Here is a 20,477-nt window from a genome sequence, read left to right as displayed (position 1 = left end):
GCAGTCGGTCCTTAGTTCCTCAGTTTGGCACCTGAGGCAAGAAAGTGCACAGGCACAGACCAACGGAGGCTGCCAGTATGAATATTCTGGTCACAGGTGCATGGAGCACATGTGTACCCCACGGTGGAATACAAGACGAGCCACACGTCTTGAAGAACTCTGATTAAGGGTGGTAGGTAATCTCTCTTTTTCCTCCCTGCAGATGTGGCAGTAAGGTCAGACGCCAAAATTCATATTTCCAGTAGGATCCAGAGGAGAGGGAAAGGGGAGCATAGCCTTGAACTGGCCCTCCCATGTTCCAAAACTTCCCTTACCCAGTGCACAGGTTTATGCTCCCTACGCTGACAGAACTAGGAGGAAGTGTTTGGTCCTTTGATACTAAACATATGTTTGATTAAGAAATCTAATTGAAAATAACAGTATTGTGATTAATTGATTCCATTTGTCTACTTCAACCCACATGGGAGATACTTTTATTTCTTTGACCTTTTGCATTTTCATTGATTTTGACCAACACTCTGTAAAGTGAGTAGATTTATGTACAAATTTACAGCTCTGATTAAAATAAAAATCAACCATGTTTTTGTTCTGTTCTCCAGAGAACTCTCTTTAATAATATGTCTAGGACAATCTGTAGTAATACTGACGCAGTAATGGAACTCTCGTTAATTCAATGATACACCAGTGTAACCTGAATATTATAGTGCACTCTTTAAATGAAGTTAAGGTTTGGTGTTCATCATGCTTTGTACTGGACAAGCAGCTTTTAGTACATCTTCTTTCAAGCAGCTGCCTGCCTAAAATATGTTAAGAGAATAGAAAATACTCAACACATTAGCCACATTTAAAACAAAATGGATTCAATTACAGTTGTTTCTGAAGCATCTGAGGAACATATATTTCTCCTCTAAGTGGTGTGCACACATTTCACCTGCAAGTAGATTGCACATAGGCTAGAGGCAACGGCAGAGAGAGAGGTATGTTTCTTGTTAGGAGAGATGTGCTGCACGATGAAATATACAGGAGATCATTTTTAAATTATCCAGTTTTTTGTCCTTAATTTAGCACTTACATATTGATGTCATTCTGGAGGTGGCATGGAACTGACTTGTTATCATCCCACCCCCAAGTATGCCAGTGAGCTGTGGAAGAGTGTCCCCAGTGGATATGACAGACAGTACACTATGGAGTGTATCATTCATTGTAAGGGAATAATGACAATACAGAGCTATCAGTGGACAAGTCATTGCTAAATCCAAATCCTATGAGGACATATGCTTACACTACACTTCGTCAGCCATCGCTTACAAATTTCACCTGAAATAGATGCTCGAAATCTTGGACGGGTCCATTGCCAGCTTTAGAATGGCCTTGAATTCTTCTTGTTTTGTTCATTCTTTTGTTATATCTTTCACCACTTTTAGTATTTAAGAATCAGGTCTCAAATTTGGAGACTGAATCATTGGCATATCTGACAGATCAGTCCTTATCCCAACTATCGTATCTTTATGGTTGATCTGATTCCATCTGGAACTGCTACAGCCATCGTTATCCCCATTATTGAAACTGACTGGTTTAACATCAGCTGAGTGGGAAGCAGCATTTATATGTGCTCTGCTCTGAGTCGGTTCAGCATTAGATGATTTAATCTCCCCTTTGCCAAACTGGTGTGCATCTGTATCAATCCTTCCAACGATAACAGTTTCAAGCACTGAGATGTTTACTTTACTTTCATTGAGATCTTTGGTTGAATTGCCAATAGTATTAATGGAGCTGGAATATAAATCACACTGAATGTAAAATATTTGGGCTTCACTGTATGGGGCAAATGTCCACGTAAAGAGAAGGGTAATTAAATTCTCTTGCATTATAACTCTGATTTAGCTGAAGGCTTGCACATAGGGGAATTTTCTCTGGAGAAACCTCATGTGTTGTCACTCTTGTTGTCAATATCGTAAAAGGTGACTGTAATAAAAGCCTTAATTAGGAAAGAAGGGAAAGAAATAATACATCTATTGAACTTTAGTATTATTAATGTGCAAGAGAAGAAGGGTTATGCTGGTGCTTGCTGTTAGCTCTTTCATTGTGCACATAAATCTCTATTTTATATCGGTTGACCAAGCTTACTGTCACTGATCATCCAAATATGAAAACATTGCAGACACAGAGTTTTGCTACCCTTGACATAATTTAAGCTGTTATTTAAAATAAATAAATAATTATAATGTTTCTGTCCCTCTGAGTTGCAAAGATAATCTTTGAATTAATATAAATCAATGTCCATCGCAGTGCTGTCAGGCTGGGCATGCAGCTGGACATGCTGAAACAGTTGAATTGACAGATGTGGCATTTTTCTACTATTCAAATTAAGAGGTTGTTGACTTCAAATGCTAACACTGCTAAACATGTAGGCAAAACAATATGATCAAATTAAGTTATGGAACTGTAAGTATAATGGGCAGCTGGGTACAGTTTTAAGTTTTGATTCTCCAGAATCAAAAGCACGAGTTGTACTTAAAACCAAAAGAGGGCCCAGCTGTCTCACGCAGGCTAAATGGAGTCTAGTAAAAATAGGATTTTCTTTTGATGCTTACTGTATTTAACCTTTTATCTATGTTTGACATTTATATCACTTCCATTTTAGCCTGCTGGCATCAAATGAGTAGTTGCTTTTACCAATATTAGAAAATTTGTCTCTGTAGAAAATGGCAAGGGATTTTCTTTGCAGATTATGGGTTGTTGTTTTTTTTTTTAATGTAAAGTTTACTGCGTTTACTTCTTGCCTTTTTCATTTGAACTAATTGCCTAGGGCTTTTAGGGCTTTGTTTTCTGTGTCCCTCACATACTGTAGCAGTGCTGTGACCCCAGCATTTGTTTAGGTTTATAAAGTGTACAATTAGCCCTTTTAATGCCTAGTTCAGTCACAATTAAACCTCCCCTGATGGCTTATGATTGGTCTTTCCAAAGGCTGTGGAGGTGTTTTTAATTATTAATTCTCTGGTTTGTTTCTTACAGCAGTCTCAGCTGTGCTTTATTATTCAAAGGTTAATGCAAGCTGAGAACCGGGTAAATTAAATTTGTTTGGCAGCTAGCAAACTGATGTATTACAGACATTGTGAGATACAGATGGGTAGCAACTCTTTTGCTGTTGTGATGCTTAAAAAGACAGATTTTATCTTTACAACAATTGCTAGTTTTGGTAGCATGGCTGATATTATAAGATGATGGTTCCATAATATGATAGTGTCTGCAACACATTTTTGTTAAGAAGTGTGTAGTTTAGAAATACAAGATGCATTAGCAGCTCTTATAGAAAATTGATGTAGATATCATTACTAATGAACTGGTACACTGCACAGTAGTAAGACACCCAGTTGTATGTGGGGAATCATACAATCAGACGTTTTAATGAAGGGAGCTGAAGGAATTTCAGGTGGAAGAGGGTTTATTAACTTTCAGTGAACAAAATGAATAGTTGAGAAGTGAACATGACATGATGTTATGTAATAATTGTACGCCTTGGGTACATTGTGAGGCAGGGAGCATAGCCAAGAGCTTTCATCTGTTCTAGACATACAGCTATTTCACAAACCCTTCATGCTCTGGAATTCTTTATTGCAGTCATAACAAGAATTATTTCATAAGAAATGCCTTAAGAAAATACTGTGACACTTATTTTGAAAAATCCACTAACCCGTCTTTCCTGTAAAATATGGTAGGTGCCCACATCACAGAAGTCACCATCATGACTGATCTTAATTAGAAATAATGTTTGACGTTGTTGTTGTTGTATATAGACAAACCACTAACCTAGAGGTATTCTGTAGGTTCTTCAAACACAAAATATTACTTGTATTAGAACCTAGCTTATCAACTAATTAGATCTGAATATGTTATTGATATTTACTGAAATCAAGTAACTAACACATCCACAGAAAAAATAAACGTTAGGGTTGAGCTCACTGCAACTAAAATCCTGCACGTGAAAGTCCACACTGAATAAAATGTATGGTTCTGAGGCTGAGCTTGTGTTATTTGAAAAGAGTTTACTTTGATTTATATGGAAGCCGTGTTGCAAAAAATATATTAGTTTTCAATGTGCCTAGATGTTGATTGAATACAGGAGGGAGGTTTTCTATTTCCAAATATAGAGCTATATTCTGTACATTTTAAATATATGTTACTACTCTGGTAGTTTAAATGAGGAATTTATATTAACATAATCCTACAATTTAACCTGCTAGTATCTCTTTCTTTTGATAAGCTTTTCTGTACATTGTAATAATTGTAGAGTAAAACAGCCTTCTGTATTAGTCATTGGAGTGATTTAGAATAGTGACTTAGAGCATCCAGCCAGAAGGTCATTTGTATGGTGCCAAGATTTTAATGCAGTCTGTCCTGTATAATAATGTGTGTTGCTGCAATGCCACCTAGTGATGAGGTGGATAAGGAGGTAGTTGAATACTGCATGGCTGACAGACAAGTAGTCTCTGTCTCCTTGTATTGTAAATACTGCCTCACCTCCCTCCGCTAAGAATATTTTAGTTGCAGTCAGGAAGCTAATCTTTCTATAATTATTTGAATAATTTATTAATACAGTGATTATACTACATTTACGTGTCTGATTACCACTTTGGGTGAAAAAGAAGATGGCATCAGACAAATGTATTATTGGGGAACAGCTCCATGAATGCAATATATTATTTTTGCTTCTGGTGCTCTGATTGCCAGATAATGTTATCATAAATATAACTGATGTACTATATGCTCAGTTTTATGTGGTTACTCATTATGCCATATTTTTGTTTTCTGTTTTAGTGCTGGACCCAAAGGAGACAACATTTATGAATGGAGGTCAACTATACTGGGGCCTCCAGGTTCTGTGTATGAAGGGGGAGTTTTCTTCCTTGACATTACCTTTTCACCAGACTATCCTTTTAAACCACCTAAGGTTAGTAGAAGAATTTTAAAAGTAAAATAGCAGTACCCAGTAAATAATTAAATGGTATATGTCCGTAGTACTCCTTTTTACTAATCATTGTGCAACAAGAGAGCTAGCAGCATCAGCCACCTCTATAGTTGTCTTTAGATCAAAGAATCAGTTAACCATTAACATATTCCAGCCTAACAGTACCCTTCATTTTTCCTCAGTACACCCTCCCACTACAGTTTAAAAATGTTAACACTGTAACAGCTAATCTACACTGCAAATGCTTTGCTGGTATAGCTGTACTGGGAAAGCCCCTCATGGTGGAAACACATCTCATACAGGCAAAAGGAGTGCTTTTACTGGTATCATTCAACCACCTCCCCAAATAACATAAGCTACACAGGCAAAATAACTCTTTTGTCAGGCTACGCTTCAAGGGGAATTCTGGCATATTCTGGCGCATATGTCAGTAAAACTTTGTAGTGTAGACCTCGCCTGAAACAGAAAGGAGAATAAGAATGGTGGGGGGGGGGCATGGGGGAGAATGAGGAGGAACAGCGGGGAAATGGGGAACCCTGGTGGGGGGTTGAAGGGGAGTTATGGAGGGCATACATAGCCCATGGCTTGCAGAGGGAATGGGGTGGGGCCCTAGTATGGGCGGCATACAAAGGCCCTGGCATGAGGGAACGGGTGGCACACACAACCCTGGTATGCAGTTGGAGTGGGTGGCAAAAAGAGCCCTGGCATGGAGGAAGAGAATGGGGGGGCATGGTAGGGAGGGCAAGGGGGAGGAGGGGGCACACAGCAGAAGAGATGATTGCAGGGGGTCCCTGAAATAGAGGGGGATGGGAGGTTGGCAGACAGGGACCTTGTGGGGGAGATTGGAGAGATATGAGAAGATCCTGAGGTGTGCAGTGTGCTCAGCCTACAGAAGAAACAAAGTGTATCACAACCTTGTTCTGTAGTATCCCAGAGTATCTAAACATTGAGGTCACTGACAAGAATGTTATAGTTGAGGTTCATCTATCCCCCTGACCACTGTTTTAGCCAAAACTTTCCAATTCATATTTAGGCACGTAAATAAGAGGCCTGGCTTTCAAAAGTGATGAGAATCCATAGCCCCTCCTATTTAAGTCAGTTGAAGCTTTCGGTGCTCAGGCCATCTGAAAATCAGGGCGGAGACCTTCAGGCCCACTCTGGCCCCTTTACACTGCATAAAAGAGCCAGAGCAGGGCAAAGAGGATTAAATGCCCCATACCCCAGTAGGGGAGGATTCTCCAAGCATAGGCACTGTAGAACATAGCTGTAAAGCTGCCTCACAAGGACCCCCTCACTTATCCCTGTATAGAGTCCTGGCAGGAGTGGGGCTGAGGGTGGCTATAGAATCACAGCACTGCAGAGATTCCAGGCAGCGCTGTGGCCAATAAGGAAGCCTGAGCGATTAACCCCTTCCCTCCCACGCGGAGGATGGGCCCCAAAGTGGCTGCTGCCCCCGACCGGCGCATAGCAGGGCGGCCGCGGCTGGAGGGTCCCGCTGGCTGGAACTCGGCCCTAACACGCAATAAGACGTTGGCTTTTGGAAAGAAAGAAAGAAAGAAAGAAAGAAAGAAAGAAAGAAAGAAAGAAAGAACCACTGTCGCGTAGGGTATGCCTGCACTACAGAGCTCATGTTGGCATAGCTATCGAGGCAGAGCCCCCTGATGTAGATGCACCATATGCACTGGTCTGGCCTCATAATTGCATTTACACTGAGGGTTTTGTCAGCTTAACTATGTTTTTAGGAAGTGTGGTTTTTTTCAAACCCCTGACCTACATAGCTATGCTGCTATAAGTTTTGCATATAGACCAGACCTTAGACAGCCTTCCCTCTCCCCCCTGGGCTGTCTAAATTATTCCAGGGTCTCTTCAGCCCACAGAACAAGACATGCACCACAGAATCCCTAATTTAGGTTCCTAAATATGGATTAAAGTGCCTAACTTTAGGCACATAAATTGGAAAATTACAGCCATTTTAAGAGTAGTTAATGTCAGTCCCATAGCAAAAAAAAAAACAAAACAAAAAAACTCAAAAGGGGATATTCACATGCAGATGATAAGAGTAGCGTTAAGCTCTCTCTGAAATGTGAAGCCATAAAATAATCTAAACCACAATACTTTTTTTTGATACGGCTATCTAAAGAGCTAGATATGAGAGAGGAAGATCTGGTTCTTCTTTCTGTTGAAACTGCACTTCAGTTTTGAGGAAACACATTAAATGAGTCCTTTCTGAATAGAAGGTAAAGGTCCAATTTGCTCTCTCGCCCTGAGATAATGACTTTTTCAGACCACACTCAATTATATTTTGGTGACTATATTATTTTGTAAAATGAGTAATGAAATTTTGTGTTTCTTATTAATGAAATAGGGAAGTTCTTATCCTGCTTTCTAACCACTGTTTTGTGCTCCTTTATTCTTGCTTCCAGTTGTCATTGTAAGACATTTGTGCATATAAATAATATACATGTTGTGACAAAGTTCCTGCTCTACCTTGGTGGGTCTTGCGCTTATTGGCAGATTTGCTCACCTTGGAGCTTCACAGCAGCCCTCAGCTTGGCCGTTTTTTCTGAATTCACAGTCCAGGTCGACTCCTCCTGTGTCTGACCAGGACTTGGGAGGATTTGGGGGGAACCCGGGCCCGCCCTCTACTCCGGGTTCCAGCCCAGGGCCCTGTGGAATGCAGCTGTCTAGAGTGACTCCGGGAACAGCTGTGCGACAGCTACAACTCCCTGGCTACTTCCCCATGGCCTCCTCCCAACACCTTCTTTATCCTCCCCACAGGACCTTCCTCCTGGTGTCTGATAATGCTTGTACACCTCAGCCCTTCAACAGTCCGCGTTCTCATTCTTAGCTCTTAGTGCTTCTTGCTCCCAGCTCCTCACACGCAACCACAAACTGAAGAGAGCTCCTTTTTAAAACCCAGGTGCCCTGATTAGCCTGCCTTAATTGATTCTAGCAGCTTCTTGTTTGGCTGCAGCTGTTCTAATCAGCCTGTCTTAATTGTCTCCAGAAGGTTCCTGATTGTTCTGGAACCTTCCCTGTTACCTTACCCAGGGAAAAGGGACCTACTTAGCCTGGGGCTTATATATCTGTCTTCTGTTACTCTCCTGTAGCCATCTGGCCCGACTCTGTCACAACGTGTATTGTGATAAAGGGTGATAGAACTGATGATACTGTATTGTACTATTACAGGGCCAGCAATTACAACAAGGTCAGTTGTTATCCATAAAAAAAAAATGGGGGTGTATGTGCAGAGGACCAGTATCAGTATTTTACTAAACCTCCTTTTTGAACTGTGTGACTTTTATTCTAACAGCTTTCATCCATTGTTGTAAATAATCTCTATCTTCAAACATGCTCTGAGGAATCTTACATTGTTCATGTTTTCAGTGTGCATATTCTCCCTCCTCTCAGAAACTGACTCATGTATAAAATCCTTTGGGAAGTCCCTTGAGAAATGGAGTGTGGGAAGGTGACTACCTGTCACAAGATAACTGCTGCAGTCAGTATGTTGTTTAAATCTGTCCTCCTAACCTTGATTTGTATAGCCTAAAAAAAATCTGTCAAGGAGGCAGACTATCTGGTAGAAAGCTTCATGGTACAGTTCTGTGTAGGTAAGTAGGCAGAATTGCCACCTCTCTCAGTTTTATTTTAAGACTTGTGATATTTGGTGCTGTTCTTAAAGCCCCAGCTTCTGGAGTCGTGTGAATCTGAGAATCTCCACTTTATTTATTTTTTTAATTCATTTTTAGTCCTCATGGTTGTGAAGAAAAGTTTAAAAAAGGCTTAAAACTAAAAGGCAAATAAAAAGAACCTAAAACTTATTAGTTTTTCTGAAGAAAAATCTCATGATTTGGAAGCCATATCAAGATTTGGCGGGGAGGGGGCCTTGATTCATGTTTTTTTTTAATGCTTGCAGTTAGCAATACTGAGTAGGTGACTTGCACGTGGGTGTAGAATTGAAACAGCCTGTCACTCATTTGTTACTATTGTAGAATTCATACATTCCTCCTGAGACTTATAAGGCTGCTTTTACCCTCTGTTACCATTAAGGAAACATTTAAAGGAACACTGTCAAATTTGATAATCCCAAAATTTGACCACAGAAGCACTGGCAAGAAACATGTCTTGCCAGTCTCAGATGCAATCACATGACTTCGGTTGAGGTTCCAAAGGCCCATATCACAAGACACAGTTATTGTTCCAAGACCTAATCTAAAGCCCACTGAAGTCAATGGATGTCAAAGTATTTTTCTGTTGGCAGATGTCATGGAATCCATTAATGAGAGAGAGAGTATGTGTGTTGAGAAGTGGGGGGAAATATTTTTAAAATTATGAAAAATACTTTGCTGGTGAACTTGTAATTAGGGTTGCCAGGCATCTGATTTTCGACTGGAACGCCCGGTCGAAAAGGGACCCTGGCAGCTCTGGTCAGCGCTGCTGATTGGGCTGCTAAAAGTCTGATTGGCTCTGCAGTGGGCCTAAGGCAGGCTCCCTGCCTCCCCTGGCTCTGGGCAGCTCCCGGAAGCAGTGGCATGTCCTCGCTTTGGTTCCTAGGCTCAGGGGCAGCCAGGGAGTTCCACGCGCTGCCCCTGCTTCAAGCGCTCACTCCCCAGCTCCCATTGGCCAGGAACCACGGCCATTGGGAGCTTCAGGGCCAGCACCTCTGGATGGGACAGGATGCAGAGACACCTGGCAGTGCCTCCACCTAGGAGCCAGAGGGGGGACATGCCACTGCTTCTGGGAGCTGCCTGAGGTAAGTGCCGCCTGGAGCCTGCACCCTGCATCCCCTTCTGCACCTGAACCCCCTGCCCCAGCCCTGAGCCCACTCCCTCACCCAAACTCCCTCCCAGAGCCTGCACCCTGCACCCCTTGCTGTATCCCAACCCCCTGCCCCAGCCTGGAGCCCCCTCATGAACCCCAAACCCCTCATCTCTGGCCCCACACCAGAGCCCACAACCCCAGCCGGAGCCCTCATTCTCCCCCGCACCCTAACCCTCTGCCCCAGCCTGGAACCACCTCCCACACTCTGAACCCCTTGGCCCCACCCCATAGCCTCCTCCTGCACCCCAGACCCCTCATTTCTGGCCCCACTCCAAAGCCTGCACCCCCAGCCGGAGCCCTCACCCCCTCCTGCACCCCAACCCCCGCCCCATCCCAGTGAAAATGAACTAGTGAGCAAGGGTGGAGGAGAGCGAGTGACAGATGAAGGGGAGATGGAGTGAGCAGGAGCAGGGCCTTGGAGAAGGGGCGGGGAAGGGGTGGGGCTTCAGGGGGAAGGGGCGGGACAGGGGTGGGGCAAGGATGTTTGGTTTTCTGCAATCAGAAATTTGGCAACGGCTCCGTTCCTTTGTGCACACTCAAAACCTATTCATGCATTTTTGAGTACTAGCTCCTATGCACATAAGTGTTAATACTCAGAAAACTTTATATTTATCAAATAATATGAAAACATATTTACATGTGCAAAGCTGTGCAAGCCAAAACCAGGAGGAATTTGGCCGATATATTTTTGAGCCCAGTAATAACATTTTAAATTTATTCTTCCATGTAGTCAAACAGTTTTCCTGCCTCTTTTCTGTACTTTCAAATTCCTTCCTCCTTCCTCATTTTTTCCTGCCTTTTTCGTCATCACATAAAAGAACTTAATCCTGTAGCCACTCAGTGTTTGCTTATTTTTTTTCAAATTTTCCCTTTCCAAATCCTCCCTCAGTTTAAACCATCTCCTCCTTTATCATCATCCCCAGCAATTTCTAAAGACTTTGGAACCATTATCCATATGTCTCTCATTCATTTTTAAAATCTTCTCATCTCTTTTGTGTCTGCTGCTCTTAAAGTCCCTCTGATGCTTCATCCCCATCTTTTGTACATTTAATAACTTGTGTTGGGGGATTGGTAAAGCCAGGAGGCTCATTTGAACTGAATCAAAAAGTATGCTTTCAGGAACAATAGTATTCTCTGTAGCACTTCAGGTTTCACGGCCATTCCCCCTATGTGGCCCAGCTATATTCCAAAAGATCATGTACCTAAACAGTATTGCCCCAGTCCACCAGATTCCCTTCACTCCACACAAACCAATCCTTCTCCCAAGGTCAATATTTTCCATCCTGCCTATCCAGTCCTGAATTATTCTGCTTGTCTATTCCTGTCAGTGTCCTTCTGAAAGGTAGACATGAACCTAATAGCACATTAGTTATAAATCAATATCAATAACTTATTTTCCATAAATAGCAAAAAAAAAAATCTCTGTGGTATATCACTGAATGCTGTTTGATTTGCTTTTCATGATATCCATCTCCCCCACTGCCCTTTGAACTCAGTTCTTTTCAACCTTTTAACCATTTTTTTTTCAGTTGTGTTTTGTTTGTTTGTTTTTTAAAGCATCATCTTGGTGTCAGGGGGTGCCAAGCTGTGATAAGGTGTGGAGCAGACCAAGTGAAGCAGAGCACATCTGCAAAAGCCAGATGCTGATGAGATTTTGATCGTGATTCACAAACACAGCATAAATTCTGCAAGGCAAGGATTCACTTCAACCCAAAGATGAAATATCTTCCTTGTGCTTCAGTGGATGGTTGAATAGAAGGATTGGTGGCCTGTTCTGAATGGCCATTTGCAAAAATTAATAAAAGTATCTAGATGTCATGCCAGGGAAATATTCCTGCAGTTCTGCTAGGACTTAATGGGACTCTCCAAACTCTTTTCCAAATACCTTTGAGATTCCTGTTTCTTGCTAAATATCTTCCTTTCATGCTTAAAGGTTTCCAGAAAGCTCTATCTCCTAAAGATGTCTGGCTCTACTTCCTCTACAGTATTGGGAAGTAGAGGCATATATACCTAGGAATATTGCTCCATTTAGTCAGCTTGGGAGAATACTAACCCATTCTAATCCTATTTGTAACTTTGTTCCATATTAGAAATTGGTAAATTTTCTAAGCATGCACACCATTGAGAAATGGGAACCTTCTGAAGTTCACCCCTGGTGACAAATTAATACCACAACATTTCATACACTCTAAGTTGTCAGATGAAGGGGGTTCATTTCATTATCGCAGTTTCCATCCCTCCAGAACAGAAAGTCTTTACAAATCAGTAGGCCATGTCATGTTCTCCCACATAGCTGTTTGTGGAAACAAGAATATTTTCAAGAAAACTACCTCCAGGAATTGTCACTACAGTGTCTGCATTTTCATCAAGAATAATCTTTATTAATAATGTCTACTCAGATATTTGACTGTATTCAATCTCCTATGATCTCAATTCCATTTGTTCATAGCTATTACAAAGTGGATATATCTGTCATTATCCTTGTACTTCTGCTACCTTTAATTTTGAATTTGAATGATATATAAAATCCATAATCCCAACTCTACCATTAATCTTTCTGAAGACTTTAATCTCAACTGCCTGAAAGATGGTACACAGGACTTGAAAGCTTTCATAATGCTAACTCATTTCAAAATCAAAACTAGAATAACAGAAAAGTCTATTTCTCCTTGTAAATCTCACATGTATATTGATTGATTGAAAAATTGTTGTCAGGATTTGAAAGTTTAGCTGCGTTAAATCAATTTAGAATGCTAGGAAAGTCTTGTTTCTTTGTAAATATCACAAACGGTGTCTAGAGTATCTTGTCTTAATAGCAATATTGAATATCTCTTTCATGTTTCGTACATGATGGTCATGTAATGCTAATCTGTATGCACAAAATATCATTATCTACTATAGAATCCCTCTCCTGTGGTACAAGCCTTATGCTCTTTTCATAAATTCAGTCTGATATATGAGACTTCAGTTCCTTTTGTCCAGAGCTTTTACTTCTCTTTTCATATTTATTTTATACATGATTGGTTTTTAAGGACAAATTTTTCTTATCTGCAGTATAATAGCTAATTTTTCAAGATGCCATTTATCTCAGGGGAAAAGCAAGCATAAAACTCGCATTCTTAAGTATTACCAAGTGTATTTCCAATGCCTACTATTACCTTACGTTCAGAAATCATGCCAGACCCCAAAAAATCATTTTGTCTTAAAATCATGAGATTTTTCAAAAAAATAATCACATTGTTTTTCACCTGCCTTCTGATATGTTAATCTTTTGGGGGGAAGCTGCCCACCCGCTCCAGTTTGTATGCTAGCATTTCAGGTTCAAAATGAACTGAAATACACACACACGCACACTGCATGCATCCATATTCACTACTCAGAGAGGCCTCTACTTACCCTCTCCTATAATTCTGGGTGTGACGGCTGTCACTCTAGCCCTCCGACTTAACTCATGAGAATAGCCACTGTCCTACCGGCACTGTTTCTCCATGTTCTCCCTTCCCCCCCCAGCCTCTCTATTACACCCTATCTCCTCTTGCTCCTCCTCCCCCCAATATTTAGCTCAGAGTCTCCTGCCCATCCCATTGTCATTCTAAGCCATGCCACATTCCTCTGCAACTCCTTTCAGCTACCTTCTGTTCCCCACATTCCCCCCGATTCCTCATAGTTTCTTGTCCTGTTTCCTAAAAACCCTTCTGCCCTTACAGTCTCATTCTCTGTTATTCTGATCCTTGCTTGGCCTTCATATGAAGATTAAAGATCCACAGTCCTTGCTGGGGGCAGGCTCACTTTCACCTATAAAAGTGAAAGAGCCATGATGGTCATCTTGCTGAAGGCAGCCTGTGACTTCAGTCCCATTGTCAGTAAATGAAGACAGAAGACAGTTGGGGAAAGAGTGAAACTTAATTGAAGGCAGAAACCAGAAATGTATGCGAACCATTAAAAAGTAACCAAATATCAGAAGAGTCATGACAAAAATTGTGAGAATCAGCAATACGATTCTTAATCCTGCTATCCAGGGCTGCCAGGGCAGCTGTCTGTTAAGACTGAAAACTATAATCTGCATTTCCCCTCCCTCTCAAACCCTTTGTAACACTATCCATTTCACTGTTTGGACCTTCACATGACACTGAAACTACATGGCAGTACACAGCAGACTTCAGCGGAGGTTACGTCCAGATGCAGTTCTTCCTTCTCCCCATTGGAGTAACTTCAGTGCCCATCAAAGGGACAGAATCACAGAGAACACCAGAAAGCACCAGAGGACTGTGATACACATAGAAAGAGACAAGACAGAGGAGAGGAGGAGGACATATATATTATCAGTACAAGCAAAGGTCACGTCTGATATAAAATGGCATTGTAAAGCACTGTGGTTTTCTGGGAATTCAAGTACCTTCTAATTCTTCTGAGTTTCATAATTATCATTCTTTCCCACTATATTTTCAGTATGCCAAATTAAGCTTCCTTTTATTTATTTGTTTGTTTATTTTAGGGCTGTCAAGTGCTTAATCGTGTGATTAAAAAAATTAATCGCAATGAATCACGTGATTAATCATGCTGTTAAACAATAATAGAACACTATTTATATAAATATTTTTGGATGTTTTCCACAATGTTTCATTGATTTCAATTACAACACAGAATACAAAGTATACAGTGCTCACTTTTTATTTATTTTTATTATAAATATTAGCACCGTAAAAATAAAAGAAATAGTATTTTTCAATTCACTTAATACAAGTACTATAGTGCAATCTCTTTATCATGAAAATTGAACTTAGAAATGTAGAATTATGTACAAAAAATAACTGCATTCAAAAATAAAACAATGTAAAACTTTAGAGCCTACAAGTCCACTCAGTCCTTCTTCTTGTTCAGCCAATCGCTCACACAAACAAGTTTGTTTACATTTCAAGGAGATAATGTTGCCTGCTTCTTGTTTACAATGTCACCTGAAAGTGAGAACAGGCGTTCGCATGGCACTGTTGTAGCCAGCGTTGCAAGATATTTACATGCCAGATGCGCTAAAGATTAATATGTCACTTCAACCACCATTCCAGAGGACATGCATCCATGCTGATGACAGGTTCTGCTTGATAATGATACAAAGCAGTGCAAACCAATGAATGTTCCTTTTCATCATCTGAGTCAGGTGCCACCAGCAGAACGTTGATTTTCTTTTTTGGTGGTTCGGGTTCTGTAGTTTCCACATCAGAGTGTTGCTCTTTTAACACTTCTGAAACCATGCTCCCTACCTCGTCCCTCTCAGATTTTGGAAGGCACTTCAGATTCTTAAATCTTGGGTTAAGTACTGTAACTATCTTTAGAAATCTCACCTTGGTATCTTCCTTGCATTTTGTCAAACCTGCAGTTAAAGTGTTCTTAAAACGAACAACATGCTGGGTCATCATCCGAGACTGCTATAACATGAAATATATGGCAGAATGCAGGTAAAACACAGAACAGGAGACATACAATTCTCCCCCATGGAGTTCAGTCACAAATTTAATGAATCCATTATTTGTTTAACAAGCGTCATCAGCATGGAAACATGTCCTCTGGAATGGTGGCCAAAGCGAAGGGGCATGTGAATGTTAGCATATCTGGAATGTGAATATCTTGCAGTGCCGACTACAAAAGTGCCAAGCGAACACCTGTTCTCACTTTCAGGTGACATTGTAAATAAGAAGCAGGCAGCATTATCTCTTGTAAATGTAAACAAACTTGTTTGTCTTAGCAAATGACTGAACAAGAAGTAGGATTGAGTGGACTTGTAGGCTCCAAAGTTTTACTTTGTTTTGTTTTTAAGTCCAGTTACATAACAACAAAAAATCCACATTTGTAAATTGCGCTTTCACGATAAAGATAATTGCACTACAGTACTTGTATAAGGTGAATTGAAAAATATTATTTCTTTTGTTTATCATTTTTACAGTGCAAATATTTGTAATAAAAATATAAAGTGAGCACTGTACACTTTGTATTCTATGTTGTAATTGAAATCAATATATTTGAAAATGTAGAAAAACATCCAAAATATTTGATAAATTTCAGTTGGTATTCTATTGTTTAACAGTGTGATTAAAACTGCAATTAATTGCGATTAATTTTTTTGAGTTAATGGCGTGTGTTAACTGCGATTAATCAACAGCTGTAGTTTATTTATATTTGATTATAACGATCTCATCCAAAACTCAGGGCGCATGTACAAAATAAACTCTTGCCATTTCCCCACTCTCAAACTTAGATACTCCTACCACCACCACTCTCTTTCCTTCTCCCCAAGCAGACACAAAGTGCTCTAAGTTGTCAAAATGTAAGTTGGGGGTGCCCAGTTTCTTGAAGGAAATTCTTTGTACCTCAGAGATTGGGTGGCACTCACCAACTTTCCCTTTGGGAAAGAAACTGTGTAATGTTTATTGATAGTCCAGCAGTTTTATAGACCAGTTAATTCAGTCACATAAAAACAGTACATTGTTTAAAAAAATAATAATTAAATATATTGGATGTGTGATGTTTGACTACATTTCTGTCAGAATAGATAGGTTTCTTTAGCTTATCATGAAAGGGCATTTTGGCAATACCCCAAAAGGAAAGATTGGTAGGCTACATTTGGGGGTTATTGTGACAGACATGGCTGGTCTGTAAGATTAAACTAGTCATAAAGTTATCCACAGAAACAGTTTATTAAAATGCTTAAATAACAGCCAATACATCTCTCAAATTTGTTTTTTGTCTTTCATTTGGCTGGCACAGCCTTTTTTAAATTCCATAATCACACAACATAACATCAGGAATAAAGTCATCTTACAGAAACTTGTATTGTCTGTCTTTATCTGAGAAAGCTTTTGACTCTCTACATCACTCAATATTGCTCTGTATCCTGAAGCTCTGTGACCTGGACATGTTTCCATTTTCTTTGTTCTCCTCTGCCCTTTCCATTATTTTCAAAGGACTTCTTTACACAGCTTCTTAGAACATCTTGACTTGCTCTTTGTTATAGTTACAGTACTAGAATCCATCTTTAGACCTACCAACTCTGCATGTCAATTGAAAATATTTATATGGTACATATATGCTTAGTATTGCTCTGTTTACTTCAAATGATATTTCTTTTGCCTCTAATGGCCTTTCCACTGAGGTGGAGTGGGTGATTAGCCAGCTTCATAATTACCATTAATATACTGTATCATTATCATAAGTAGATATTGTTTCATTTTGGACACAATTAAAAGGTGATGGACATGAACACTGTTATATACTCCACGGAATCATTATCACTTCTAGCAAGCCATATTAAGCACTGAGCCTTTTGTTAGAGAAACCTAGGTCTTCTGTTTTGGGGGATTTATTAATTTCATTTTGGGGGGTTATTTTTAGCAATTTGAGTTTTATGTAGATATCCAAAAACAGGTTTTTCAGGGCTTTCTCTTTGTATATACTGTAATGAGTAATCTCTTCGTAATGTTCCCTGTTTCAAACAGCACTATGTTAAAGTGCCCTCCTCTATAGAACATTTAGTGTGCTCCACCATGGACCAATTAATGAGCAACACATGTTTAGAAATCGCACACCCAGAGTCTGCATTACCCCAACGTGTATTGGTGGTTTGATGGTGGTTATTGGATGAACATCGATTTTGCTTTCTTGCTCTTTTTGTTTGTTTCTTGTTTCTTGTTTCATTGGCGTTTGGCAGTTAAAACTGAAAAACAGAAGCCTTACAAAAACCACAGAATGATTTCAGCCTCAGATTTCTTAACAGTTAATTAGTTTCACATCTGATAAATAAAATGTGCAGTGTAGCTTAAATAAAATAGTTTTAAGGTAATACTTCCTTCTCATGCAGATGGTCGGTGTTTTCTCTTTATGCAGTAAATCTATGGGTATTCATTACCTATTAAATTTAGATTATTTGAAATGTTTACAAAAAATCAAATAAATAAAGTCCTTTTGTTTGTGCACATTAGTGTAGTCTGCTTTAACGGTGAGCATCATATGGTCAGTCATTTATTGTGCACTTTACATGGTAATCCATTAAGTATCTCAGCTGTTGTTCTTCCTAATTAATTGTCATTATGTATGCTACAATTTTGTAGTTAGAAAACAGAGATGGATCACCTTGTCTTAGAAATGCAGCCTTAGTCCTAGGCATAATACACACTAAATTGAGTTGTCCTCTATAAGGAATTTAAGGATACTAATTAACATAAAGGTTATTGCAACTCGCAGGGATATAGGGATTTTAAATTTAGACTGTTCTGCAGTAGTTCTGACTAAAGACTAAAGAGTTTTGGCTTGATCTTGTTTTATGATTCTCTCTTTTGGAATGGACAAAGTTTGACCGACTAAAACCAGAACTGCTACTCCCACCTAAACTCCAGAGTTAGGCTTTGTCTACACTGGATTTTCGTCAGTAAAACTTTTGTCATTCAGGGGTGTGAAAAAAACACATCCCTGAATGACAGAAGTTTTACTGGCAAAAAGTGCCGACGTGAACAGCACTTTGTTGGCGGGAGAGCTCTCCTGCCGACAAAGCTACCACCCACTCGTTGTGGTTAGAAATTTTTTGTCAGCAGGAAAGCTCTTCCTGCCGACAAAGAGCGGCTACTCTGCACACTTTTTAGTGGCACAGCTATAGCGGAACAGCTATATCGCTAAAAGGTGCATCGTGTAGACATAGGCTTAGACTCACAAAGTGCAGCATTCATTTTGACCTTTTCCCCATGTACCTCAACTCCTTGCACCCCAGGGTTGTGCTCCTAAAATCTTTATTCAAACAGAACAGCCACTTAAGAATTGGGGGCCATAGGAATTTTGTCTGAGTGAGGACTGCAAGTTTGGGTCCCTGAAGTATAGGGCTGTTCTATTATTTAAAATATGCCTGAAATGATGTAGACCAACTCAATTCTCTATTCAGATTCTATAACTGAGGTGACATCACTGATACAGTGCAGTTTGAAGCATCATTTGGAGGGGAAGGGCTAGATATTTTGACATGAAAATAATCCAAACATTACTAATTAGCTAAGCTAATTATGGGTTGGGTGCTCCTTAGTCTAGCTTTTGAGGACATTCAGTGCATATTGTGATTGGTTTTTAAAGCTTTTCATGGTTTTGGCACTGACAATATTTGAAACCTGATCCTTGAGTCCTGTGCAGTCAACTTTCTGAGGTCACCCACACCACTTTTTCTACTTAGGATGTGTGAAGTGGGCATTGCAGCTTTTGCTGTGGAAGGTCTTTCAGTATGGAAAACAGTCCCCACATCCCAATTCATCTTTCTTCGTCCAACCTGGCTTTTCACATTGTACTAAAGTTTTCCTCCCCGCCCCATGACTACTCGTGGCTCTAAATACATATTTCCTTTCTTCTCAATCCCTTTTTTTTCCTTATTACAAATTAACCAGTCACCAGGACCAGGATGGTCACCAGGATGGTATTCACACAAGAGTTCTGAAGGAACTCAAATGTGAAATTGCAGAACTACTAACTGTGGTATATAACCTATCATTTAAATCAGCTTCTGTACCGGATGACTGTAGGATAGCTAATGTGATGCCATTCAAAAAAAAAAAAAGCAGCTCCAGAGGTGATCCTGGCAATTACAGGCCAGTAATCTTAACTTCAGGACCAGGCAAATTGGTTGAACTATAGTAAAGAACAGAATTATCAGACATATAGATGAACACAATTTGTTGGGGAAGAGTCAACATGGTTTTTGTAAAGGGAAACCATGCCACACCAATCTACTAGAATTCTTGGAGGGGGTCAACAAGCATGTGGACAAGGGTGATATACTGTACTTAGATTTTTGGAAAGCCTTTGACACGGGCCTTCACCAAAGGCTCTTAAGCAAAGTAAGGAGTCATGGGATAAGAGGGAAGGTTCTCTCATGGATTGGTAACTGGTTAAAAGAAAACAAAGGGTAGGAATAAATGGTCAGTTTTCAGAATGGAGAGAGGTAAATAGTGGTGCTCCCAGGGGTCTGTACTGGGACCAGTCCTATTCAAACTATCCATAAATTATCTGGAAAAATGGGTAAACAGAGAGGTGGCAAAATTTGCAGATGATACAAAACTACTTAAGATAGTTACGTTCACAGCAGACTGTGAAGAGTTACAAAAGGATTTCACAAAACTGAGTGACTGGGCAACAAAATGGTAGAGGAAATTCAATGTTGAAAAATGCAAAGTAATGCACATTGGAAAACATAATCCCAACTATATATACAAAATGATGGGGTCTAAAATAGCTGTTATCACTCAAGAAAGATATCTTGGAGTCATTGAAAACATCCACTCAATGTGCAGCAGCAGTCAAAAAAGCTAACAGAATGTTTGGAATCATTAGGAAAGGGATAGATAATAAAACAGAAAATGTCATATATCCTCTACTTAAATCCATGGTATGCCCACATCTTGAATTCTGTGTGCAGATTTGGTTGCCCCATCTCAAAAAAGATATATTGGAATTGGGAAAGGTACAGAAAAAGGCAACAAAATGATTAGGGGTATGGAACTGCTTCCATATGAGGAGAGATTAATAAGACTGGGACTTTTCATCTTGGAAAAGAGACAGCTAAGGGAGGATATGATAGAGGTCTATAAAATCATGACTGGTGTGGAGAAAGTAAATAAGGAAGTGTTATTTACTCCTCATAACACAAGAACTAGGGATCACCAAA

The 20,477-nt window shown here is 39.9% G+C and overlaps 1 protein-coding gene across 1 annotated transcript in view; it reads left to right on the top strand.

Annotated features, from left to right (window-relative positions):
* UBE2E2 (ubiquitin conjugating enzyme E2 E2) overlaps nt 1-20,477 on the top strand; it is a 342,164-nt gene that overhangs the window by 277,450 nt on the left and 44,237 nt on the right. Inside the window, exon 4 of the mRNA XM_073333493.2 lies at nt 4,819-4,951. Coding sequence (XP_073189594.1) covers nt 4,819-4,951 — 133 coding nt within the window. The remainder of the gene's footprint in view (nt 1-4,818; nt 4,952-20,477) is intronic.

The sequence above is a fragment of the Lepidochelys kempii genome, chromosome 2, assembly GCF_965140285.1.
Source record: "Lepidochelys kempii isolate rLepKem1 chromosome 2, rLepKem1.hap1, whole genome shotgun sequence".
Classification (NCBI taxonomy): domain Eukaryota; kingdom Metazoa; phylum Chordata; order Testudines; family Cheloniidae; genus Lepidochelys; species Lepidochelys kempii.
The sequence above is the reverse complement of the archived record's forward strand: the minus strand, read 5'-3'. Positions and strand labels throughout refer to the sequence as shown.